This window comes from Giraffa tippelskirchi, chromosome 11 (genome assembly GCF_054371585.1).
Source record: "Giraffa tippelskirchi isolate mGirTip1 chromosome 11, T2T-mGirTip1v1.2.pri, whole genome shotgun sequence".
Classification (NCBI taxonomy): domain Eukaryota; kingdom Metazoa; phylum Chordata; class Mammalia; order Artiodactyla; family Giraffidae; genus Giraffa; species Giraffa tippelskirchi.
Window position 1 is genome coordinate 120099341 of NC_137285.1, and position 20581 is coordinate 120119921.

Below are 20581 nucleotides of genomic sequence, written 5' to 3' on the forward strand. Positions count from 1 at the left end.
CCCTACTCAAGAGGGCTACCGTAACTCGAGAGTAGCCCCCATTCACTGCAAGCAGAGAAAGGCCACGGGCAGCAACGAAGGCCCAGTGCAGCCACAAATAAATAAACAAAATTTAAAAAAAACAAGAAGGGAGGCTAAGCAGCACTCACCCATCTCCGCCTGTATGTTGCGGCAGCTCAGCAGCAGCAGCCTGCCTCTTGTGATCAACTCCATGGGTATCCTGGAGACTTGGGCCTGCCAAGCGTTCAGGCGGGTCACCAGCATCACGTAGTTCTTGATAGGATAACCTCTCATAGACTCCAGCTTTTGACACCCCCAGGCTTGCAGGAACTCATAAATGCCTGTCATCCAATGATAATCCCGGCAGAATTCCTGCACCTCCTGCAGCATGTCCTAGAGGCAGACAAGGGGCTTAGGGCAGAGGTGGGTGGCTGTGACAGGAACTGGTGGCCACCATCCCATTCCTTAAACCTCTGTCCTCACCTCCAACAGGGCCTGTTGGATAGCCAGCGCCTGCTGGATTTGAGAGCTGTTGTCCAGGTCCTCTTGCAGCTGATTATAATCGAGGGGCAAGTACTGGCCCCGAAGCCGGTGCCCATGGACCTCCAGGGCTTCAGTAACTGTGCGAGACTTCCAGGGCCATACCAATCCTATATTCGGGCCACAGAAGACATCCACAGCATCGCTGGGGTGGCCCTGGAACTTAGGCATCATGAAGTCTGAGTCTGAGTCTTCCTCTTCATCTTCGTCTAGTGGGGAACAGACCGTGATTGTCCATGAGTGCCCTCCAGGGACCACATACAACCTCTCCCTCTACCCTGAGTGTGGACACACACATTACACACCTTACACATTCTCTGTTCATGAGTGAGTTTACATATACATCTATATCATAAACATAGTGCCAGGGAATCTGTTAGGGTTCAGACGCAGACAACAAAATTTACTCTAGCTAGCATAAGCAGTGAAAGCGTTAGTCGCTCATTTGTGTCTGACTCTTTGCGACCCCATTGACTGTAGCCTGCCAGGCACCTCTGTCCATGGATTCTCCAAGCAAGAATACTGGGTTGGATAGCCATTCTCTTCTCCAGGGGATCTTCCCAATTCAGGGAAGCCCAGTATAAGCAATTATTTTATAAAATTATGTGAGTTGTGGATGACTGCAAGAACTGAAAAACAAAAACACTCTAGGCCAAGTGTCTAGGGCTTCATGCTGCCTGGCAAATTGCGGTGTTGTCGCCATACCACCAGCTACATAAACACATGATCATAAACGATTATGAGCCCCACCAGCAGAGCAGATGGCATGCAACCTGCTCTCTCCCCTACTTACCTCAATTCTGAACTGAAGTCACATATAGCTCTAAATAACCTAGGACTCCCAGCCTCGAGGAGGTCTGAGAAATGCAGTTTCAGAAATGCAGAACAGAGGAGGAGGTGGGGAAGGAAGCTGAGCAAGCCAGTCCTCAGCACCTGTCTTAAGGAATATCCTTGAACTTGGCCTCTGCCTTAATTCTTAGAAACTGGTTAATTGCCAGCTTCGGTATTTGTGTTAAGATTTGCACAAAAAGGGAGAAGAGGCATCAAAATGTTCATAAATTAGATTCATACAGCAAACACCTAAACACCATGGTGCCCCCTCCCAGGGGCCCGTCCTCAGATCTCTTCCCTTCCCCATCAGGACTCACTTTCTAGAACTAACTCAGTTTCATATTTTTAAATACCATTTATTTTCTCTGGAATTTGTGTCTAACTCAGGATCTCTCCCTGAATCCCAATCCCATTTAAACTGCCTAGTCCACATCTCTACCTAGATGCCTACCATGCACCTCAAACTTTTAACAGCCCAGAATGGGCTCTGATCTCCACCCGCTCCCCTCCAAATTGCTCCTCATGCAGTCTTCCAGCTTCAGTAAATGGGAACTCCATTCTTCCAGGTTCTCCAGTCAAAAACTTTAAAGTTATCTTTGACTCTCCTCTCTCACATACAATGCACCCACCCATCACAAAATCCCACTGGCACACGCACGAGGAGCAAAAACATGCCTCTACCCTCCTTCCCCCATCACATGTTCAGACCCAGACTGGAGCTGCTCCATCCATGTCCAGTGCCTGACTCTATGGCCATTAGGACATTGCACGTACCCTTCTCCCTCCTTCCACCCTTCCTCCCCACTGCCCAGGGCTCCTAAAATACCTTCAATATACAGGGAATCCCAGAAGGTCTTCAGGTCTGTAGACTGCATTACCTTCATGCCAAGGTACAAAGAAGGCACAGAAAGAGCAAATAATGAGGGTTCAGACCAGGCTGAGAGTTTCTGATTCTAGAGGATAGGAATAGGGTATTCCCTGTAGGGAATTCCTCCAGCCAGCCCCCTGCCCAAGCCAGAATACCTTCAGGGCAGAGGCCTTCATTGACCTTAGGCCCGCAGTTAAAATCTGGATCATATTTTCAATACAGGGCTCATGAGACAGCTGACCATGACTGTCAAAGACCAGCTGTGCTGAGAGAAAGGGTTTCTGCCTCGGGGCCTGTAAAGAAAGGTCAGGAGAAGTTTGGGGACAGAGGTCAGTACTTGCTCCCTGCCAGTCGGCCCTTGTCTGCCTGCCCACCTTCCCACATTCTACCCATCACCTCACTTGCAGGATGTTGGCCACAAAAGAGGTTATCTCCTCCTCTATGATGGACACGAGGTTCTGGCAGATCATATAGTCTACCAAGCGGGCCAGCTGTCCTATCTGCAGCAACCAGGCCTCTGCCTGCTTCAGCCTCTGCTCCAGCTGCTGGCACTGCACCTTCTGAAGGTATGCGGAGGTCTGGTCTGTCCTGATCCTCTTGCAGTTTTTCAGTCGCTCCTGCAGGCCTTGTTGCATGTGGTATGTATCCTCGTGGATCTGTCAGGAGAGTGGAAAGTTCACTGGAGAAAGGGGGATGGAGACAAAACTGGCCACCTACTGGTCGGTTGCAAAGCTCTTGGGTCTCAGAGTCTAAAACTCGACACTAGATATGCAGATGGAGGGCTGCTTCTTAGTAGAGATTGGCCCTGGAAATCTTTAAGTGACCAGAGAAGATGTGAAACAGAGAACATATATTGAGAGGCTACAATGAGTTGATTTGATAGGCCAAGCTGCCAAATGCCCCCAGTGAAGTGAAAGTTGCTCAGTCTTGGAATTCTCTAAGCCAGGCTTCAACAGTACGTGAACCGTGAAATTCCATATTTTCAAGCTGGATTTAGAAAACGAAGAGGAACCAGAGATCAAATTGCCAACATCTGTTGGATCATCGAAAAAGCAAGAGAGTTTCAGAAAAACATCTATTACTGCCTTATTGACCACGCCAAAGCCTTTGACTATGTGGATCACAACAAACTGGAAAATTCTTCAAGAGATGGGAATACCAGACCACCTCACTTGCCTCCTGAGAAATCTGTATGCAGGTCAAGAAGTAACAGTTAGAACTGGACATGGAACAACGGACTGGTTCCAAATCGGGAAAGAAGTACGTCAAGGCTGCATATTGTCACCCTGCTTATTTAACTTATGTGCAGAGTACATCATGTGAAATGCCAGGCTGGATGAAACACAAGTTGGAATCAAGATTGCCAGGAGAAATATCAATAACCTCAGATATGCAGACATGCAGAAATATCAATAACCTCAGATATGACAACACCCTTATCGCAGAAAGCAAAGAGGAACTAAAGAGCCTCTTGATGAAAGTGAAAGAGGAGAGTGAAACAGTTGGCTTAAAACTCAACATTCAGAAAACTAAGACCATGGCATCTGATCCAATCACTTCATGGCAAATAGATGGGGAAACAATGGAAACAGTGAGAGACTTTATTTTTTAGGGCTCCAAAATCACTGCAGATGGTGACTACAGCCATGAAATTAAAAGATGCTTGCTCCTTGGAAGAAAAGCTATGATCAACCTAGACAGCATATTAAAAAGCAGAGACATTACTTTGCCAACAAAGGCCTGTCTAGTCAAAGTCATGATTTTTCAGGTATTCACGTATGGATGTGAGAGCTGGACCATAAAGAAAGCTGAGCGCTGAAGAATTGATACTTTTAAATTGTGGTGTTGGAGAAGACTCCTTTGGATTGCAAGGAGATCAAACCAGTCAATCAAAAAAGAAACTAGTCCTGAATATTTCTTGGAAGGACTGATGCTCAACCTGAAACTCTAATACTTTGACCACCTGATGCGAAGAACTGACTCAGTAGAAAAGACCCTGATGTGGGGAAAGATTGAAGGCAGAAGGAGAAGGGGACAACAGAAGATGAGATGGTTGGATGGCATCACTGACTTGATGGACATGAGTTTGTGTAAGCTCTGGGAATTGGTGATGGACAGGGAAGCCTGGTGTGCTGCAGTCCATGGGGTTGCAAAGAGTCAGTTGCAAAGAGTGACTGAACTGAACTGAGGGGCATTATCTTTAAAGTTCTAACGAGATTTTTAATGGGGCTTCTCTGAGAGCTCAGTTGGTAAAGAAACATTGTAAATCAACTATACATCAATACATATTAAATAAATAATAAAAATAGAGAGAAAATGGAGATTCTTAAAAAAAAAAAAACAACTAGCAACCACAATAATAACTACAACAGAACATAATCAGTATACGTTTTTAAAACCTTACCACTAGGGGCAATATCTTTAAAGTTCTAAGGAGATTTTAAAAACCTAGAATTCCATATCTAGCCATAGAATCACTGAAGTTTGAAGATGAATAAAGACATTTTTAGATGTACAAAGACTCTAAAAATTTACCATCCACAGATTCTCTCTGGAAAAAAAGACAGTATATTTTTGACAGAAGAAAATGAATACAAGAAGATAAAGTGGTCTATAAGAAGTTGTAATGAGCAAAAAAAAAAAAAATTGTGAATATATTGTTAATTCTAAATGAGAAGCCATAAAAGAAAAATTTTTGTAACAATGTAGGACTAAAATTCCAGGAGATATCAAAAAAAGCATAATGAGAAGGGTGGAGGGTAAGGAGAGGAGAAAAAGAAAATTAGAAGAATGCCAAGGTTTTATTCTGCTTGGGAGAAAGATATAGATACAAACTCAATTTGGCATTCATTCAGTCAACAAATATTCACTGAGCACCTACTGTATGTCATACACTACAATAAGCAATAGAAACATACTAGTTAATGAAACAGACAAAAATTCCTACCATCTTGTTGGAGTACATACAATAAACATAATAAATAATGCACAATAAACATATAAATAGTAAATTTACATTATATGCAAAAATTATGAGAGCTGTGAAAAAAAGCCAGCAGGAAACAAGCAATCAGGAGTGCTGGTTAGGGGACTTCCCTGGAGGTCCGGTGATTAAGAATCTGCCTTACAATTCAGGGACACAGGTTCGAGCTCTGGTCAGGGAAGTAAGATCTCACGTGCCAAGGAACAGTTAAGCCCACGCCTCAACTACTGAAGGAAGGAAGGAGGAAGGAAGGAAGGAAATGGGTTTATCCCAGTAATGCAAAGGTAGTCTAACACTGACAATTCACCATATTAACAGACTCAAGGAGAAAAATTACATGATCATCTAAATAGAAGAAGAAAAAAAAAAATCATTGGACAAAATTCAATACCCATTCATGAAAAAACCTCTTAACAAACTAGGAGTTGATGGAAACTTCCTTAAAAATTGATGAGTATCTAAAACACTCACATATAATATCATTATTTGTTTCTAATCTATCTGAGTTATTGAATAATGCTACATTTTAATGGACAGCAGCATGCTTTTATTTAGCACAGATTATAAGCTTGGTTCTGTAACAGTTCAGTTGCCAGCTGTGATGATCATTGATTCTGCCCTACTGCCCTTGCATCCCACCTTTGGGGTGACTGCCAACAGGGACTGGTTCCATTCCACACCACATAGCAGCACAGAAAGTGGCAAGTGTTGCATTTGCTTGTCCTTTCATTTTTTCAATGGTGATTTATCTATTTTTTTTCTTTATGATTTTGTATTGGTTTTGCCATACATTGACATGAACCCACCATGGGTGTACATGTGTTCCACTTCCAGAACCCCCCTCCCACCTCCCTCCCCATCCCATCCCTCCGGGTCATCCCGGTGCACCAGCCCCGAGCACCCTGTATCATGCATCGAAACTGGACTGGCTATTCATTTCACATATGATAATTTACAAGCTTCAATGCCATTCTTCCATATCATTCCACCCTCACCCTCTCCCATAGAGTCCATAATACTGTTCTATATATCTTTGTCTCTTTTTTTGTCTTGCATACAGGGTTATCTTTACCGATTTACTAGATTCTATATATATGTGTTAGTATACTGTATTGGTGTTTTTCTCTCTGGCTTACTTCACTCTGTATAACAGGCTCCAGTTTCATCCACCTCATTACTGTCTTTTATCCACCATGAATTAATTTTTGTGTATGGTATAGCAGCTATTAGAAAACAGCAACGTTTTAAAATACCATTTATAATAGCAACAAAAAATGTCTAGTATCTAGCAATAAGTCTAATGAACACAAATATGTTCAAGACCTCTATAGGAAACCTGCAAAATCTTGTCAAGAGTAATTAAAGAAATCAAAATAAATCAATAGATCCATGTCATGGACTAGGAAATTAAATATTGTTAGGATATCAATTCTCCCCAAATTGATCTATAGATTTAAAGCAAGCTAATAAAAAAAAATCCAGTAAGGTATTTTGTGGAAATTAACAAGCTGATCTGAAAATGTATATAGAACTTAAAAGAACCTAGAATAGCTAGGGAAATCTTGAATAACAAAAAGCTGTAGGTCTTATAATACCAGATATTAAGACTTATTATGAAGCTGCTGCTGCTGCCTGCTGCCAAGTTGCTTCAGTCATGTCCAACTCTGTGCAACCCCATAGACGGCAGCCCACCAGGCTCCCCCGTCCCTGGGATTCTCCAGGCAAGAACACTGGAGTAGGTTGCCATTTCCCTCTCCAATGCATGCATGCATGTTAAGTCGCCTCAATCGTGTCCAGCTCTGTGCGACCCCATAGACGGCAGCCCACCAGGCTCCCCTGTCCACAGGACTCTCCCGGCAAGAATACTGGAGTGGGCTGCCATTTCCTTCTCCAATTATGAAGCTACAATAATTAAAATAGACAAACAGATTAATGGAACAGAAGAGAGTCCAGAAACAGGTCCACACATATACAATCATCTGATTTAAGAAAAAGACACCACTGTAATTTAGTAGGGAAAGGACAGTCTTTTCCATAAATGAGAAAAATAAAACTTGACTCTTACCTCACACCACACAGAAAAATTAATTTGAAATGGATCATACAACTAAATGTAAATGATAAGGTAATAAAATTTCTAGAAGAAAATATAGGAGAATATGGGATAGGCAAGATTTCTTAAGCCAGAACCCAAAGGACACTAACCAAAAAATAATCATAAAATAAACTTCAAGAAAATAAGAACTTGTACGCATCAAAAGACACTATTAAAATAGTAAAAAGGCAAACCACAGACTGGGATAAAATGTCCACAATATTTGTATATTTGATACCAGACTTATATGCAGAATATATAAAAGAACTCCTACAAATTAATAGACAACCCAATCAAAACTGAACAAGAGTTAAATACGTCACAGAAGAGAGTACCAAAATGGCCAATAAACATTTGAAAGGATGCTCAACATCACTGGTGATCATAGAAACACAAACTAAAACCATACACTCACCAATCTGGTTAAAATTAAAAACCTCAACACTCTCAAGTGCTGATGAGATCACAGGACAACTAGAAGTCTGATCGGAATATAAACTGGTACAACTACTCTAGAAAACTGTCTGGCACTGTTAAACATACCTAAACCCTATTCTAGCAATTCCACTCCTGGAATATATACCCCAAAGAAATGAGGGTTTATGTCCATCAAAAAACATACAAACTTCATAAGAGCATTCACAATAGTAAAAAACTGGAACTAACACAAATACCCATCAACAGGAGAATTAACAAATAAATTGTGGCACATTTGTATAGTAAAACACTACACAGCAATACAAAAGAGTGAACCACTACCACCTATAGTATTATGGATAACTGTCACTAACATAATGTGAAGTGAAAAAAAGCCAGGCCAAAAAAAAAGAGTACATGAAATTTCAAATCAGACAAAATTAATCTGTGGTGACAGTGGTTACCTTTGTGGAGGCACTGATGAGAAAGTACCAGGGAAGTTGCTGAAGTTCTATAGACATTGTATATCTTGATCTGCTGGTAGTTATTATATGGGTATATACATAAGGAAAGGTTTCCCCAATGGCTCAGCAGTACAGAATCCGCCTGCAATGCAGGAGATGTGGGTTCAATCCCTGGGTCAGGAAGATCCCCTGGAGTAGGAAATGTCAATCTCCTTCAGTGTTCTTGCTTAGAAAATCCCCTGGACAGAGGAGCCTGGTGGGCTACAGTTCATAAGAGCTGCAAAGCGTCAGGCAGGACCAAGAGACTGAGTGTGCACGCACCAGGGACATGTACCACAGACGTAAAGTAGGCACGAGAAGGAAGGACTCCATGACTGGATGCTTCTGTCCGCCACGGGGACCTATCAAAAGTTCAAGAGAGGTTCCGGGATAAGCCCAGAAACACGTAAGATCAGGATCCCAACTTTCAAATTCTCTACTGCTCCTGGCACAAATGACTGAAAAAACAGACATTGTTATGTTTCTTCTTGACTCTGCTCAAGACTTTAGGAAAAGATTGAATCTAAGTCTCTGCCTGTTTGTTATTAATCCATCCACCTAGAGTACAGGCTGCTGTTGGTAAACAGGACAGAGACTCTGAGCCCACTGCAGAGTCCAGAACACACAGGGAAGCTTAAGCCAAGAGATAGCTGAAACCTTGGCGTGTTCAGCCTGGAGAAAAATCTCACCATAAATGGGAGCCTCTTACCAGATGAAGGATGGATGTGCAGAGACGCAGGCAGCGATGGAGCAGCCGCAGAGCCTTGTGGTTCTCCTTGGCTAGAGCCCGCCGCAGGTCCAGCAGCTCGTAGCACTGATCTGCTTCATGAGGGAGCCAGGACACAGAGTGCAGTTCCTGCAGAAGTCTGGAATCAAGGGCTAAACCGGTCAGAGCTGGTGACTCTGCCCTCCTTCCTTGGACTCTTTTGACTTATTCCTAGCCCAGCTCACCCCAGAATGAGCAAAGGTTTAGAGAGAGCATAATGTTCCCAGTGACCGACAGTAACAGCCTCCTCTTGAGGGTTCTTTGGAAGAGTTTAAGCCCAGGGTGTTGCTGGCTATGGAATTCTTTGGCAAAGGTCTGGGGTATGCACAAATGTTTACACTGGGTAACCCTTTCTTCCAGGAAAGAAGGTCAAAGAGATCCTAGGGTATGACTTAGAAGGAGAGACTGCATAGGCTTCTTCCTTGGAATAAGGAAAGCCGAGGGTCCTTACAGTCTAGATGGACAGGCAAGTTTTAGAATCAAAGGTGAGGAACCTCCAGCCTCTCTATGGGCTGACCATCCCTGAAGAAACCCACTTCTGTTATCTATTCCTCGCACAACCAACCTGAAAAATCTACATCTCAAAATATCCTTGAAAAAATGGACTCCCTGATAAACAGAGGATGATCATATGGGTATCATTTGCTAAATTCCTATTGAGGCACTGAACATGGTACTTTATATTCATTATCTCATTTAATTCTCACTGCTGGTTCGTTGAATAAAGAAAGTGAAAGTAAGTTAAAGTGAAAGTCGCTCAGTAATGTCCAACTCTTTGTGATCCCATAGACTATACAGTCCATGGAATTCTCCAGACCAGAATACTGGAGTGGGTAGCCTTTCCCTTCTCCAGGGGATCTTCCCAACCCAGTGGTCGAACCCAGGTCTGCCTCATTGCAGGCAGATTCTTTACCAGCTGAGCCACAAGGGAAGCCCAAGGATACTAGAGTGGGTAGCCTATCCCTTCTCTAGCGGATATTCTCGACCCAGGAATAGAACTGGGGTCTCCTGCATTGCAGACAGATTCTTTACCAACTGAGCTATCAGGGAAGCCATCAAGTAAAGAATCCGCCTGCAAAGCAGGAGACTTGGGAAACGCTGGTTTGATCCCTGGGTCAGGAAGCTCCTCTAGAGAAGGAAATGGAAACTTACTCTAGTATTCTTGCCTGGAAAATCCCATGGACAGAGGAGCCTGGCAGGCTACAGTCCAAAGGGTTGCCAAGAGTTAGTTATGACTGAGCAGGAGCACTGTGACTTTTTTTTTTTAACAGCTGTGAGTAGCAAAAGTCTTCTTTTGTTTTCAGATCAGGAAACTGGGGCTCAAAGAGTAAGGTCCCTTGCTAGTGTTTAGGACTTAAATTCGGATCTGTGCAGCCAATTATGCCATAATCATTAAGCTAGACTGGAGAAAACCTAGAGCTGAGGTTGTGAACTGGTAGCACATAGGCCGAATTCAGAATGAAAGGGTTTTTGTATGTACCACTAAGAGTTGGCCAGCACAGTGTTTTAATAAAACTTTCTGGTGCTTTAATAAAAATTAAAAGATAACCAGATAAAATAAAGAGATTTTACAACAAAATGTGGATTCCTAGGTCATCCTGAAAAAATAATGTGGCTGACATGCTGGATCCATATTCCTAATGGTAAGAATCAATTGGAACTGGGTAGTGACTGTCCTCTTTAGGGGCAATCCCCAAGCTGACTGCAGTCCCATGCTCCTTCAGCCCACTGTGTTTCTTCCACAGCTCTTCCTTGGGCCCTGCAGGCATCTGAGCTTGCAGCTCGTATCACAGAAGATAACTGCAATGGTTGAGGAGTTGTGCAGAGAAAGTAAGAAAGAACTGAAAACAGGAGACACTAAGTTTTTCTTAAAAAAAAAAAAAAGAATTCAAGTAATACCATGGTAACAGCAGAGTTTCAAATACCTACATTACATCCTCAGATTTGATATTTAATAACTGAACAATCTGGAGAAAGTTGATATAGAAATTTATTAATACATAGATATGTTCAGAATATATTTTTCAGAGGAAAAAACTGGTTACATAACAATTATGTAAAGTATGATTGCATTTGTATACATGATGGGAAAAAAGACTATAAGAATATGTGACAAAATGTCATGGTTATCTGTAGATGGTGAGACTGAAGAGTTTTTCATTTGTGCTCTTTTTGTATTTTCCAAATCTTCTAAAATGATCGTGTGTATTACTGCTTGTAAAATGATTTTCAGAAGTCCATTGCAGGGACTTCCCTAGTGGTCCAGCAGCTAAGAATTCTGTGTTCCTAATGCAGTGGGGTTGGATTCAATCCCTGGTCAGGGAACTAGATCCCATATGCCTCAACTAAGACCCAGTGCAGCCAAATAAATAAATATTTTTTTAAAAGTCCATAGAAGTTGTGATTTAAGACCTCACCTGTTGATATGGAGCAGCCCAGCTCCAAAGTGGGGGACAGCCAGGAGCAGGTGTTTCTCTAGGAAAGACCGATGCCGGTGCAGCCTCTGCAACTTCACACCCTTCTTCCAGCTACAGACCAGAGGGAAGTGACAGTGTACTGTGGCTCTTTGTGATGCCTCTTCCCAAACCCCATATCCACCATCACCTACCTGGCTAAGGCCTTGCGTAAGAGGCAATACTTGAAGAATGGAATAAGCTGGAGCTGTTGCCAGAGGACAGAGTGGTGGTGCCAGGTACCCAGTGTCATTGCCTCACTGCCCTCCACAGGATGTACGTGCAGGATCCCAAAGGGAGAGAAGATGTAGTGCTCGGGATTCACCTTGTTGGGTGGCACCACCATAAGGCTGTAAGGCCTTTAAACCAGCGCACAGATCAGTGGGGGCCTTGGGAACTTGTGCAGACTCCAGGGAGGGACAAAAGAAGGACAGAAAGGGGAAACAAGGAAGCAGAAAGGAAGGCGGAAGACAGTGGGAAGAGGGGAAAGAGAGCAGAATGATCTTCAAACCAGAAAGATGTGATATTAAGAAGAAAAAGGAAGCCAAAAACAGGTGGGAAGAAAGAAAAAGGCTCCTAGCCAGTTCCAAGAAGTTCATATCTCCAGATACAGAGAACTTACATCCCATCAAATCTAAGATGCTATCAACTGTAAGCTGCAGCGTTCTTTTATGAAACACTAAAAGAAAAAATGCTGTCAATATGATACACCAACAATTTGTAAGATGCATGACAATTTCAGAAATGTTGAAATGTGAAAAAAAATGTACATGCAGAGATAATCAGGGAAGGCTGTTTGGAGTGACTGAGAATGGGGGAAAGCAAGGGTAACTAGAACACCAGACACAGGCCAATAAAGAGGAAAACTGCCATCTAGTGAACCAGATAAATTCCTCCAGAGCCATCTTAAAATCCTAGTAAGTTGTCTTATTTCAGGAAAATGCTCCCATATCCCACATTAAATACACTCTACATGTAAGTATATAACATATAAATTATGTGCTATATCTAGTTGAGGTAAACTAGTTGCCATAATGCCATGCTTGGGCACATTTAATAAAGGATTTATTAATTTTTATCCTGCAGTTTTCTTTTCATAACTTGGAGTCAGTAATATTTCTAAGCACTAAAAATATTTTTTAGCCCTTTAAAAGCTGTGTGTCCCAAGTCCAATGTATATAATGCCAAAAGGTAAAACCACCCTCCTCTCTCTCTCTCTCTCCCATACATTATTAAGCAAATGACTCAAGCGCATATACATAGATATCAGAATAAACTCAGTAAGTCAAATCATACAAAAACTTTATTTCATTTCTGACAAAGTGACTAGATCTTCTCAAATATACTATTATCTCCAAATTACAGATGAGAAAACTGAACAAAGAGAAGTCATAAGTTTGCACAAGGCAGTTAAGGAAAGAATTTTTGTTGTTTAGCTGCTAAATTGTGTCCAACTCTTTTGCGACACCATGGACTGTAGCCCACCAAGCTCCCCTGTCAATGGGATTTCCCAGGCAAGACTACTGGAGTGGTTTGCTATTTCCTTCGCCAAGGGATCTTCCCCACCCAGGGATTGAACCTGCATCTCCTGCATTGGCAACCAGACTCTTTACCACTGAGCCACCAGGGAAGCCCAGGATTTAAACACCAAATCTACCTGACTGAAGCTCCCCTCTCTTAACCACTGGGTTATGCGGCATCTTGCAGGATAGCTACCTATCCTAACTGAGGCCTGACTTCCCAAGGCGATGCTCCTTCCCCTGTGGCTTTCTTAATGGAGGCTATTCTTCCTGCACAGGGCAGGAGTCAGGGAGAGCTGAGCAAAGACCCTAAGGAAGTGAAGGAATATATTCTTCCCTAAGTATAAATCAAAATCTAGGACAGGGGTTCCCTGGTGGCCTAGAGATTAGGATTTCTGGCTATCACTGCTGTGGCCCAGGTTCAATCCCTGGCCTGGAAACTGAGATCCTTGCAAGCGTGGCCATCTAGGACAAATATAAGAAAAATTTTGATAATTGCAAATACACTGAAAGAAAACTTCAAAGTGAAACAAAAAATGCCAGGTTTCCACTTTTTGCCAGGTTTCCACTTTTACTGATGGTGCACTAGAAATATGGACCAACAGTCCCCTTGAGAACAACTAGAAAAACTGGGCAAAGAATCTAGATAAAACATGAAAATCATCAGAGAACCCACAAATTAAATCCCCTGGCCTTCCAGAGGGGACTCTGGTTACAACACAGGTTGGACCACAAAACACCTCCCTCCTTGGTGTGGGCCCCCAGCTCTTTTGTTTTAAAACCAAATCTGCTTTAAACCCACTTTTGCTCTTTAGTTTTCTGAGTCTGATGAAAGCTTGGCTCCTCTTCTCTGTCTTTCAGGGGCATATAGTAAAACTGACACACCATTGCCTCTGCTGGAATCTCTGTTTGGAGAAAAGCAGCAACAAGTGCAAAATTCACTTCACTGCGTTCCTTTTTGGGCAGATGTGGGCCCTGTAATTATTCACTGCTTTTTTAGTTCTCTTGCTCATGGTTTCTTGTTTCTCTCTGTGCCTAATTATCTTTGATTACGTTGCTTCTCTGATTATGACTGAGCTGATAGTTGAAAGCCCTAAGCTTGTCATTTTCTTTCTATAGGCTCTCCACCATAGTCAACAGGGCTCCCATCCCACATTGCTACCATTACTATCACTACTGCTGGACAGTCAAGTGTAGCAGCCACGAGGTGTCCTTAGGTAGTTCATCATCTTCAACTACAGTGACAATTTAGTCAGTTGTGATGTCACCACAGGTCATGGATTACTGGCATGCTATTTCCCATTAGCAAGAAGCCTAATACTGTCCAAAGCCAAGGACATTACCAAACCAATATCAGAATCCCATATTTGAGGATCATTTCCTGAGACCACTCATGATGCCAAGTACTATATCAGAGTCCAGTCAGGAAAACAGAAATTGCATTCAGCGTTTCAACAAAGTGAATTCAATAAAGAAGATGTGTTTTAGAAAAGGTGTCAGAGGACACCTGAAAAGCAAAAAGGGAAAACTAAGGTAGAGCAGAGACAATAACTACAGGAACTGGATGCCAGCCCTAAGACTAGAGGAACAAAGGAAAGAAGTTTGGGTTCTCAGAAGCCATGGATTTGGAGGAGAGGCTTGTAGCACAGGGACTTGGATTTCTAAGGAATGCCGCCTGGATGCTACTAGTAAATAAGGAGTTCGGAGGAGGGGCCTTGTAGAGTTATGATTCAGAACTCTGATGGGAAGGTGCTACCCAAGTGGCGTTGACCCTTCTTGCAGTGCCAGGATCAGGAAGAGGCTACTTCAGAAAGCACCTGCTGCTGGAAGAGTGAACGACCATTTCTGGGGCAATGATATGAAGGGAAAGCAGAGGAAGGACAAAGTCAAGTCCCTTCTCCTTTTATCCTGCTATCCAGTCTCCTTCTAGCACCCCCTATTAATCAAACCTAACAGGAAGCTAGCTGAAAAAAGAGAAATGAAGTTTACAGAGTCCCAGCCCCAGTGTTACAAAGCAGAGAGAGAAGAGCAGAACTGGAGTCAAGAGACAATTGCTTAATAACGAGCACAATGCTCTCAGTGAGCGCTTGTTGAATGAATTGATCAGTAAATCAGTGGATGGTACAGGTCATTAGTCCCACTGAAGTTCAGGAGAAAGAGGTCAGTGTATGCAGGATATATAGATTCCTGGGAGTAGATCAGATACTGCTCAAGAGTATGGACTTTTGAGTTAAGACAGTGCCAGGTTTCAGTCTTGTTTCTACCACTTACTATGTGGTCTTGGACAAGTCATGTAACCTGTCTATGCATCAGTCTACTCATCTCATATATGGAATAACAATGGCACCTACCCGGTATGTGGGGATTAAAAAAAAAGCTTGATCAATGGTAATTACTACTGATATTTCTGGGGAGAGAAGAGATTTGAATAGGGCTTTAAAAAATACTAAGATTTTGATCTAATGGAAGAAAGTGAATGAATGACTCTCAAGTCATATGGAAGAAGACTTGTTTTCATAGCACAGAGATAAAACGAGGACCAAAAGGTAAAAGTTAAAGGAAAGTAGTCTAAGGAAAATGATGCCTTGTGAAACACAAAGATTTAAATGAATATGTGATTCTTGGACTGGAGTTAGAAGAGTTCACCATCAAATTCCCTTCTGAGGTGATGACCAAATGTTTCTGTCATTCTAGGACAAAATAAAGAAGACAGAGCAAAAAGTAGAAAAGAATGACTAACATGAAAAGCTATGAGAGCAAAGGGGAGCAAGAGGAAGTGAAGCGTGGAGAGAAGGCTGAGAAGGGAAGAAAGAGGGAACCTAGGAGACAGAAGGAATGAGAGGGGAGAGGAGAAAGACAGGAAAGTAGCAGGTCTGGAGAGGAGGAGGAGGGGGAGATAGTGTGGGGGGGAAGTCAGGGAGCGGGAGGAGTAGGTCAGGGGTCTGGGCGTGGGCTCTCACGTAAAGTAGCGGCTGGGAGCCACGTTGAGATAAAGGAAGTGGATCTTCTTCAGGTATCTCTCTGTCTTCATAACGGCCATTATCTGGCTACCCAGGAGGGAAATCTGTGGTAAGAAGGCAGTGCTTCTTTTTTGGAGCGTCTTCTCCTCAGGAACTTCCAAGTCCAGCTGAGATCTGTATGATACGAAGCCAGGAGAGAAGAGGCAGAGCAAAGCGGTCAGGCAGCCACTGTCTGCCAGTGAACAAAGGAGCTAGATTAGGTGCCTGAGAGGACCTGATGTGGCCTTGTTAGAGCCTGTCAACCATTTACACCCAAAGGTTTACATGCTGAGCAAATATAGTCCAAGAGGTGACACAGTCAGGCAGCTGCAGTCATTCAGATCTCTGTGTGAAGAACCCTTCCCTTTCTGATAAATGATTAATCGTTCTGGATTGATTGTGATTACTATGACATCAGTATTACATAATACTCAGTAAAAGTCATGGGAATATTTTGCTGTCCCAACCCATCACCTTGCAAGCCCACAGTCCTAGATATCTCCTCTCTGGCAACCTTCCTAGCCTTCTAGATCTCCTATCTTTGTCCCCATTATACCTGCTTTCCAACTCTTCATGATCTCCAGCCTGGGGGTTCTTTCTTGCTTTTTCTCCATCATCACCCAAACTCCACCTTCACATCCATCTCTTCCCAGCTGGGATCCAACTATACATCCTTCAGCACCCTCAAGCCTGCACCAATACCATCAGTCTTCCTACCCTTCCACCATACCAGCTGATAAAATTGGTATTAAAATCAATTATTAGAGAAGCCAAAAGTCAATTACCTGGACTAACAAATTTGGTTAGAGTAAACTCAGAGCACAAAAATAAAACAAACCAAAACCCTCTGAATAATTCAGTTTAGACTTAATCAGTCCAAGTATATTCATGCCATTAATTAACCCAAATCTAGATCAACAGAACAAGTTACCCCAGGGCTATAATGCCATCCTAAAGTTCACATCAGGACTTCCCTGGTGGTCTAGTGGTTGAGAATCCACCTGCCAATGCAGGGGACACGGGTTCAATCCTTGGTCCTAGAAGATCCCACATGCCGCAGAGCAGCTGTGCCCTCGAACCACAACTGCTGAGCCTGTGTTCTGCAACAAAAGAAGCCACTGCCATGAGAAGCCCTAGCCCTACAGCTGGGGAGTTGGCCCCAGGTTTCCGCAACCAGAGAAATCCCATTGGCAGCAATGAAGACCCAGAACAGCCAAAAATAAATAAATAAATAAATAAAATTAAATGAAGTACACATCAACACCAGGGCAGGGTTTGTGATTTTGACATTAGATAAGGACATCTTAATGGTGTAACTGCACTAAAGTTTCATTTCCTCAATAATTAAAGCCCTACTTGTACGAAGCAGGTTCAGAAGATCTCAGAACAGAAATATCATCTGTATAGACTCCTGGAGTCCAGTCTCATCTGTGGGCTCACTCTGCTCGATGTCTTAGTACAAGTCCTCAGGCAGCTACCCCTTGCAGTCTCCTTGACTGCTATTGCAGGCTTCCACCTCCCCACCCCCATGCCCAGCCCCGCCGAGCTCCCCGTGTCCTTCTTTGCCTCTGTCCCTGCCCAGCGAAACTGAGGCTCTCAGCCATGAAATAACCCCCTCAAGTTCAGCTGCCTTGCCACACATTTATCTGTACATATTTCCATTCTACTTTTGCCTCCATATTTGAGAGGAAGGAGTGACCTTCTTCTCTGCAAGACTAATTCCTCCATTTGTGCTCTGGATCCTTTCTCCCCTCTTCACGATGTATTTTCAATTTCCTCTTCTTCCATTGTTAGCCTATACTTATTCATTCACTCTACAAATATTTATCGAGCACCAACTTCTCCAAGACTGTCTTGAGGGCTACAAACACCTCTCCATTTTTTTAGAGTCCTACTCAGACACCACTGTTCTTTCAATCTGCTGTCCTAATCTCTTTCTCTTTCAAGCCAAGCTTCATGAAAGAATGAAACATGATTTCCACTTCTTCCCCTTCCATTCACTTCTGAATGCACTACAGTCTGCCTTCCTCATCGCAAAACTACACTGAAACTGCTCTCACCAACCTCTTCCTTGTTGCTAAATCCAGTGAATATTTTTTCAGATTGTTCTTAATTGTCTTGGTAGAGTTTAACACTGACTGCTCCCTCCTCTTTGAAACTTTCCACTTTATTTCACTTCCTGACCTTCAAGGTATTTTGTTAACCCAAATTTAAACCCAAATTCCTCTGATGTGCTTTCTCCTAACTCTGATGTGTATGCACACACACACACCCAGAGGAAGAGCCAGGGAAAAGGCAGTGTTCTTTGATTTTGTAGCATTCAACACAAATTGTAATGCTATTTTACTTAAATCAACTTATTTAACATATATCTCCCTTAACTAAGCTGTAAAACCCCAGGGTGGAGAAGGAAATGGCAACCCACTCCAGTACTCTTGCCTGGAGAATCCCAGGGACAGAGGAGCCTGTTGGGCTGCCGTCTGTGGGGTTGCACAGAGTCGGACACGAATGAAGCGATTTAGCGGCAGCAGCAAAACCCAAGGGAAGAGATTGAATCTCTCTTATCACTTCTGTATCCTCAGCATCTAGCAGTTCCTGATATATATTGTTTACCCAGCAATACTTCCTGAATGTATGAATGCCTGGGAGGCCAGTCCTGGGGAATATGGTGAAATTAAGCCACATTAGCTAGGCCTCAGAGGTTTACTGCCAGCTCCAAAAAGAGGACCAAGAACTTGACTTCTTGCCAGCATCTCAGCCCATTCTCACTCAATCTCGATTGCTCCCCCAGGAAAGGAGACTTATACTCAGGGCACAGGGCAGAGCATTGAAAAAGAAGCATCTGGTGGGGCAACTGAAGGCAAACACAACGAAGGCACTGGCCACCTTCCATCAGGGCCCCAAGAGTCTGCCTATCTGCCCACTGTTAAGGCTCTAAGGCTTCAGGAAAAACTTGACCCAGCCATAAACTGAGAGCTAAAATTGAGAACGCCAAGGTTGACTGAAGGTAAAACTAGCCTTCTTCCCAGACGGTGAACGTATGAATGCCTGCAAGCCAGTCCTAGAGAATATGAAACAGAAAACAGCTTGAGTTTCTAGAATGTGTCACAGACAAGCTGGCCAGGGGACAGGGAGAAATTCCAAGACTAGGGTTAGAGAACTCTGAGAAGAGGGCGTCTCTGTAGGCATTCTGAAATCCTTAGAGAGCAGTTTAAGAGCCAGACTGGGGAGAAAATCATCACTCCAAGGGCCAAGAGTCCCTCACTCGCAGGGCAAGAAGGCTCTGGAAGGATCAGAATGAAAAGTCCTAGCTGGCAGTGCAGCCAACTCTAGTCTGCCTTGGAGCTGGTTTAGCTTACATAGGCATGAGTGGGAGGGGCCCCCAGACAGGCACTCACCTAAGAGCATCTCAAGGGAGAGACCCAGATTGAGTATCCTGCAATAGGTAGGCCTAGAGGCAAGACTCGGGGATTGTGGAACAAGTAAGAAAAACAACTAAGCACTACATGAGAAAGAAGTCTAGAAACTCTGGAAAATCAGGCTGTTTTCTGAAACTTTGGCTTCCTCGAGGTTGACTTGTGATTTTCATTAATCTCTGCATTTTCCTAAGGGGATTAACACTGAGACCACTGGGGTTATTAGCAGACAGAAAGAAAGAGGTTTTTTTCTTTCCTTTGCTCAAAGCCCTGGACTAGGTTCCTCACTTACTTAGTCTCTGTTCTTCCAACAGGCTCCTCCTCTGCGTTGTCAGTGTCACTGCTTTCATACTGTACTGGGATGTCGGTCGCCAGTGCCAAGGGCAGAAGTCTGAGGCCATCTAGCCACTGGGTCTCTTCCATGGCCACCTCCGCACCAACAATACCCAGGCTGTGCTGTAGCTCAGGCAGGGTCAGTGGTCGTAGCCATGTGGCCAAATCCTCCTCGACTTGCTGCCCTTCCCACTGGGCCTGCACAAAAGGACATGCTGGGCGTGAGGTCCCATGATGGAACCTCTTCTTCTGGGGATAGCAGTCAACATGGGAGGCGCCCTCTAACAACGAGGTGTCTCGGGGAAAGGCCTGCTCTATGGCGTCCAGCAGATCCAGCTGGAGCTGGGCCTGAACCCAGGGTGCCCAGCGGTACAGCCGCTCTAGGAAAGGCAGCAAGTCAAGGCGACCGACCAGCAGCGCTCGATATGGAGGCAGCAGACCCAGCACAGCATGCAGGTAGTACCATGCCTCAGGGCTGCCATCCTGTAGCACTTTCGAGAACAGGGTTTGGAGCTCAGCTACCAGGAGCTCCAACACTGTGGGCCACTCGGACTGAGTCACTGCTTTCAGGGGCCGCCTCTTTTTTCCCTGACAGGCCCGGCGGCGCTGCTCTGCTTTGTCCAGGACACCTACGGAGCGCCGAGATTCAAGGGCTTTAGATGATGCCTCTTCATCTGAGACCAAGAGGAGCCAGGCATTCAACTGCCGTCGAACTGTCCCTGCCCACTGCTCAGGATCCAACTGCCAGTTCCAGGCTCCTGGTTGATAGATCTCATCTGCTTGGTGCAGCGCAAGAGAGGGCAAGAGAAGGGGGCTTAAGCTCTGGGCAGTGTCAAGGGGATTGGCAGAAGGGGGAA

The 20581-nt window shown here is 43.8% G+C and overlaps 1 protein-coding gene across 3 annotated transcripts in view; it reads right to left on the reverse strand.

Annotated features, from left to right (window-relative positions):
* The window catches only part of DNHD1 (dynein heavy chain domain 1), a 61511-nt gene that overhangs the window by 40113 nt on the left and 817 nt on the right, over positions 1–20581 (reverse strand). For 2 of the 3 annotated variants that reach the window (XM_081540928.1, XM_081540930.1), the window contains exons 4-13: positions 19684–20500; positions 15937–16110; positions 11612–11815; positions 11421–11531; positions 8947–9103; positions 2641–2895; positions 2395–2532; positions 2198–2249; positions 484–749; positions 150–393 (exon numbers count right to left, since the gene is read on the reverse strand). In XM_081540928.1, the coding sequence (XP_081397054.1) occupies positions 150–393; positions 484–749; positions 2198–2249; positions 2395–2532; positions 2641–2895; positions 8947–9103; positions 11421–11531; positions 11612–11815; positions 15937–16110; positions 19684–20500 (2418 nt within the window). Of the gene's footprint in view, positions 1–149; positions 394–483; positions 750–1333; positions 1418–2197; positions 2250–2394; positions 2533–2640; positions 2896–8946; positions 9104–11420; positions 11532–11611; positions 11816–15936; positions 16111–19683; positions 20501–20581 lie in introns of those variants that run through there. The other variant, XM_081540929.1, reaches the window with a different exon arrangement.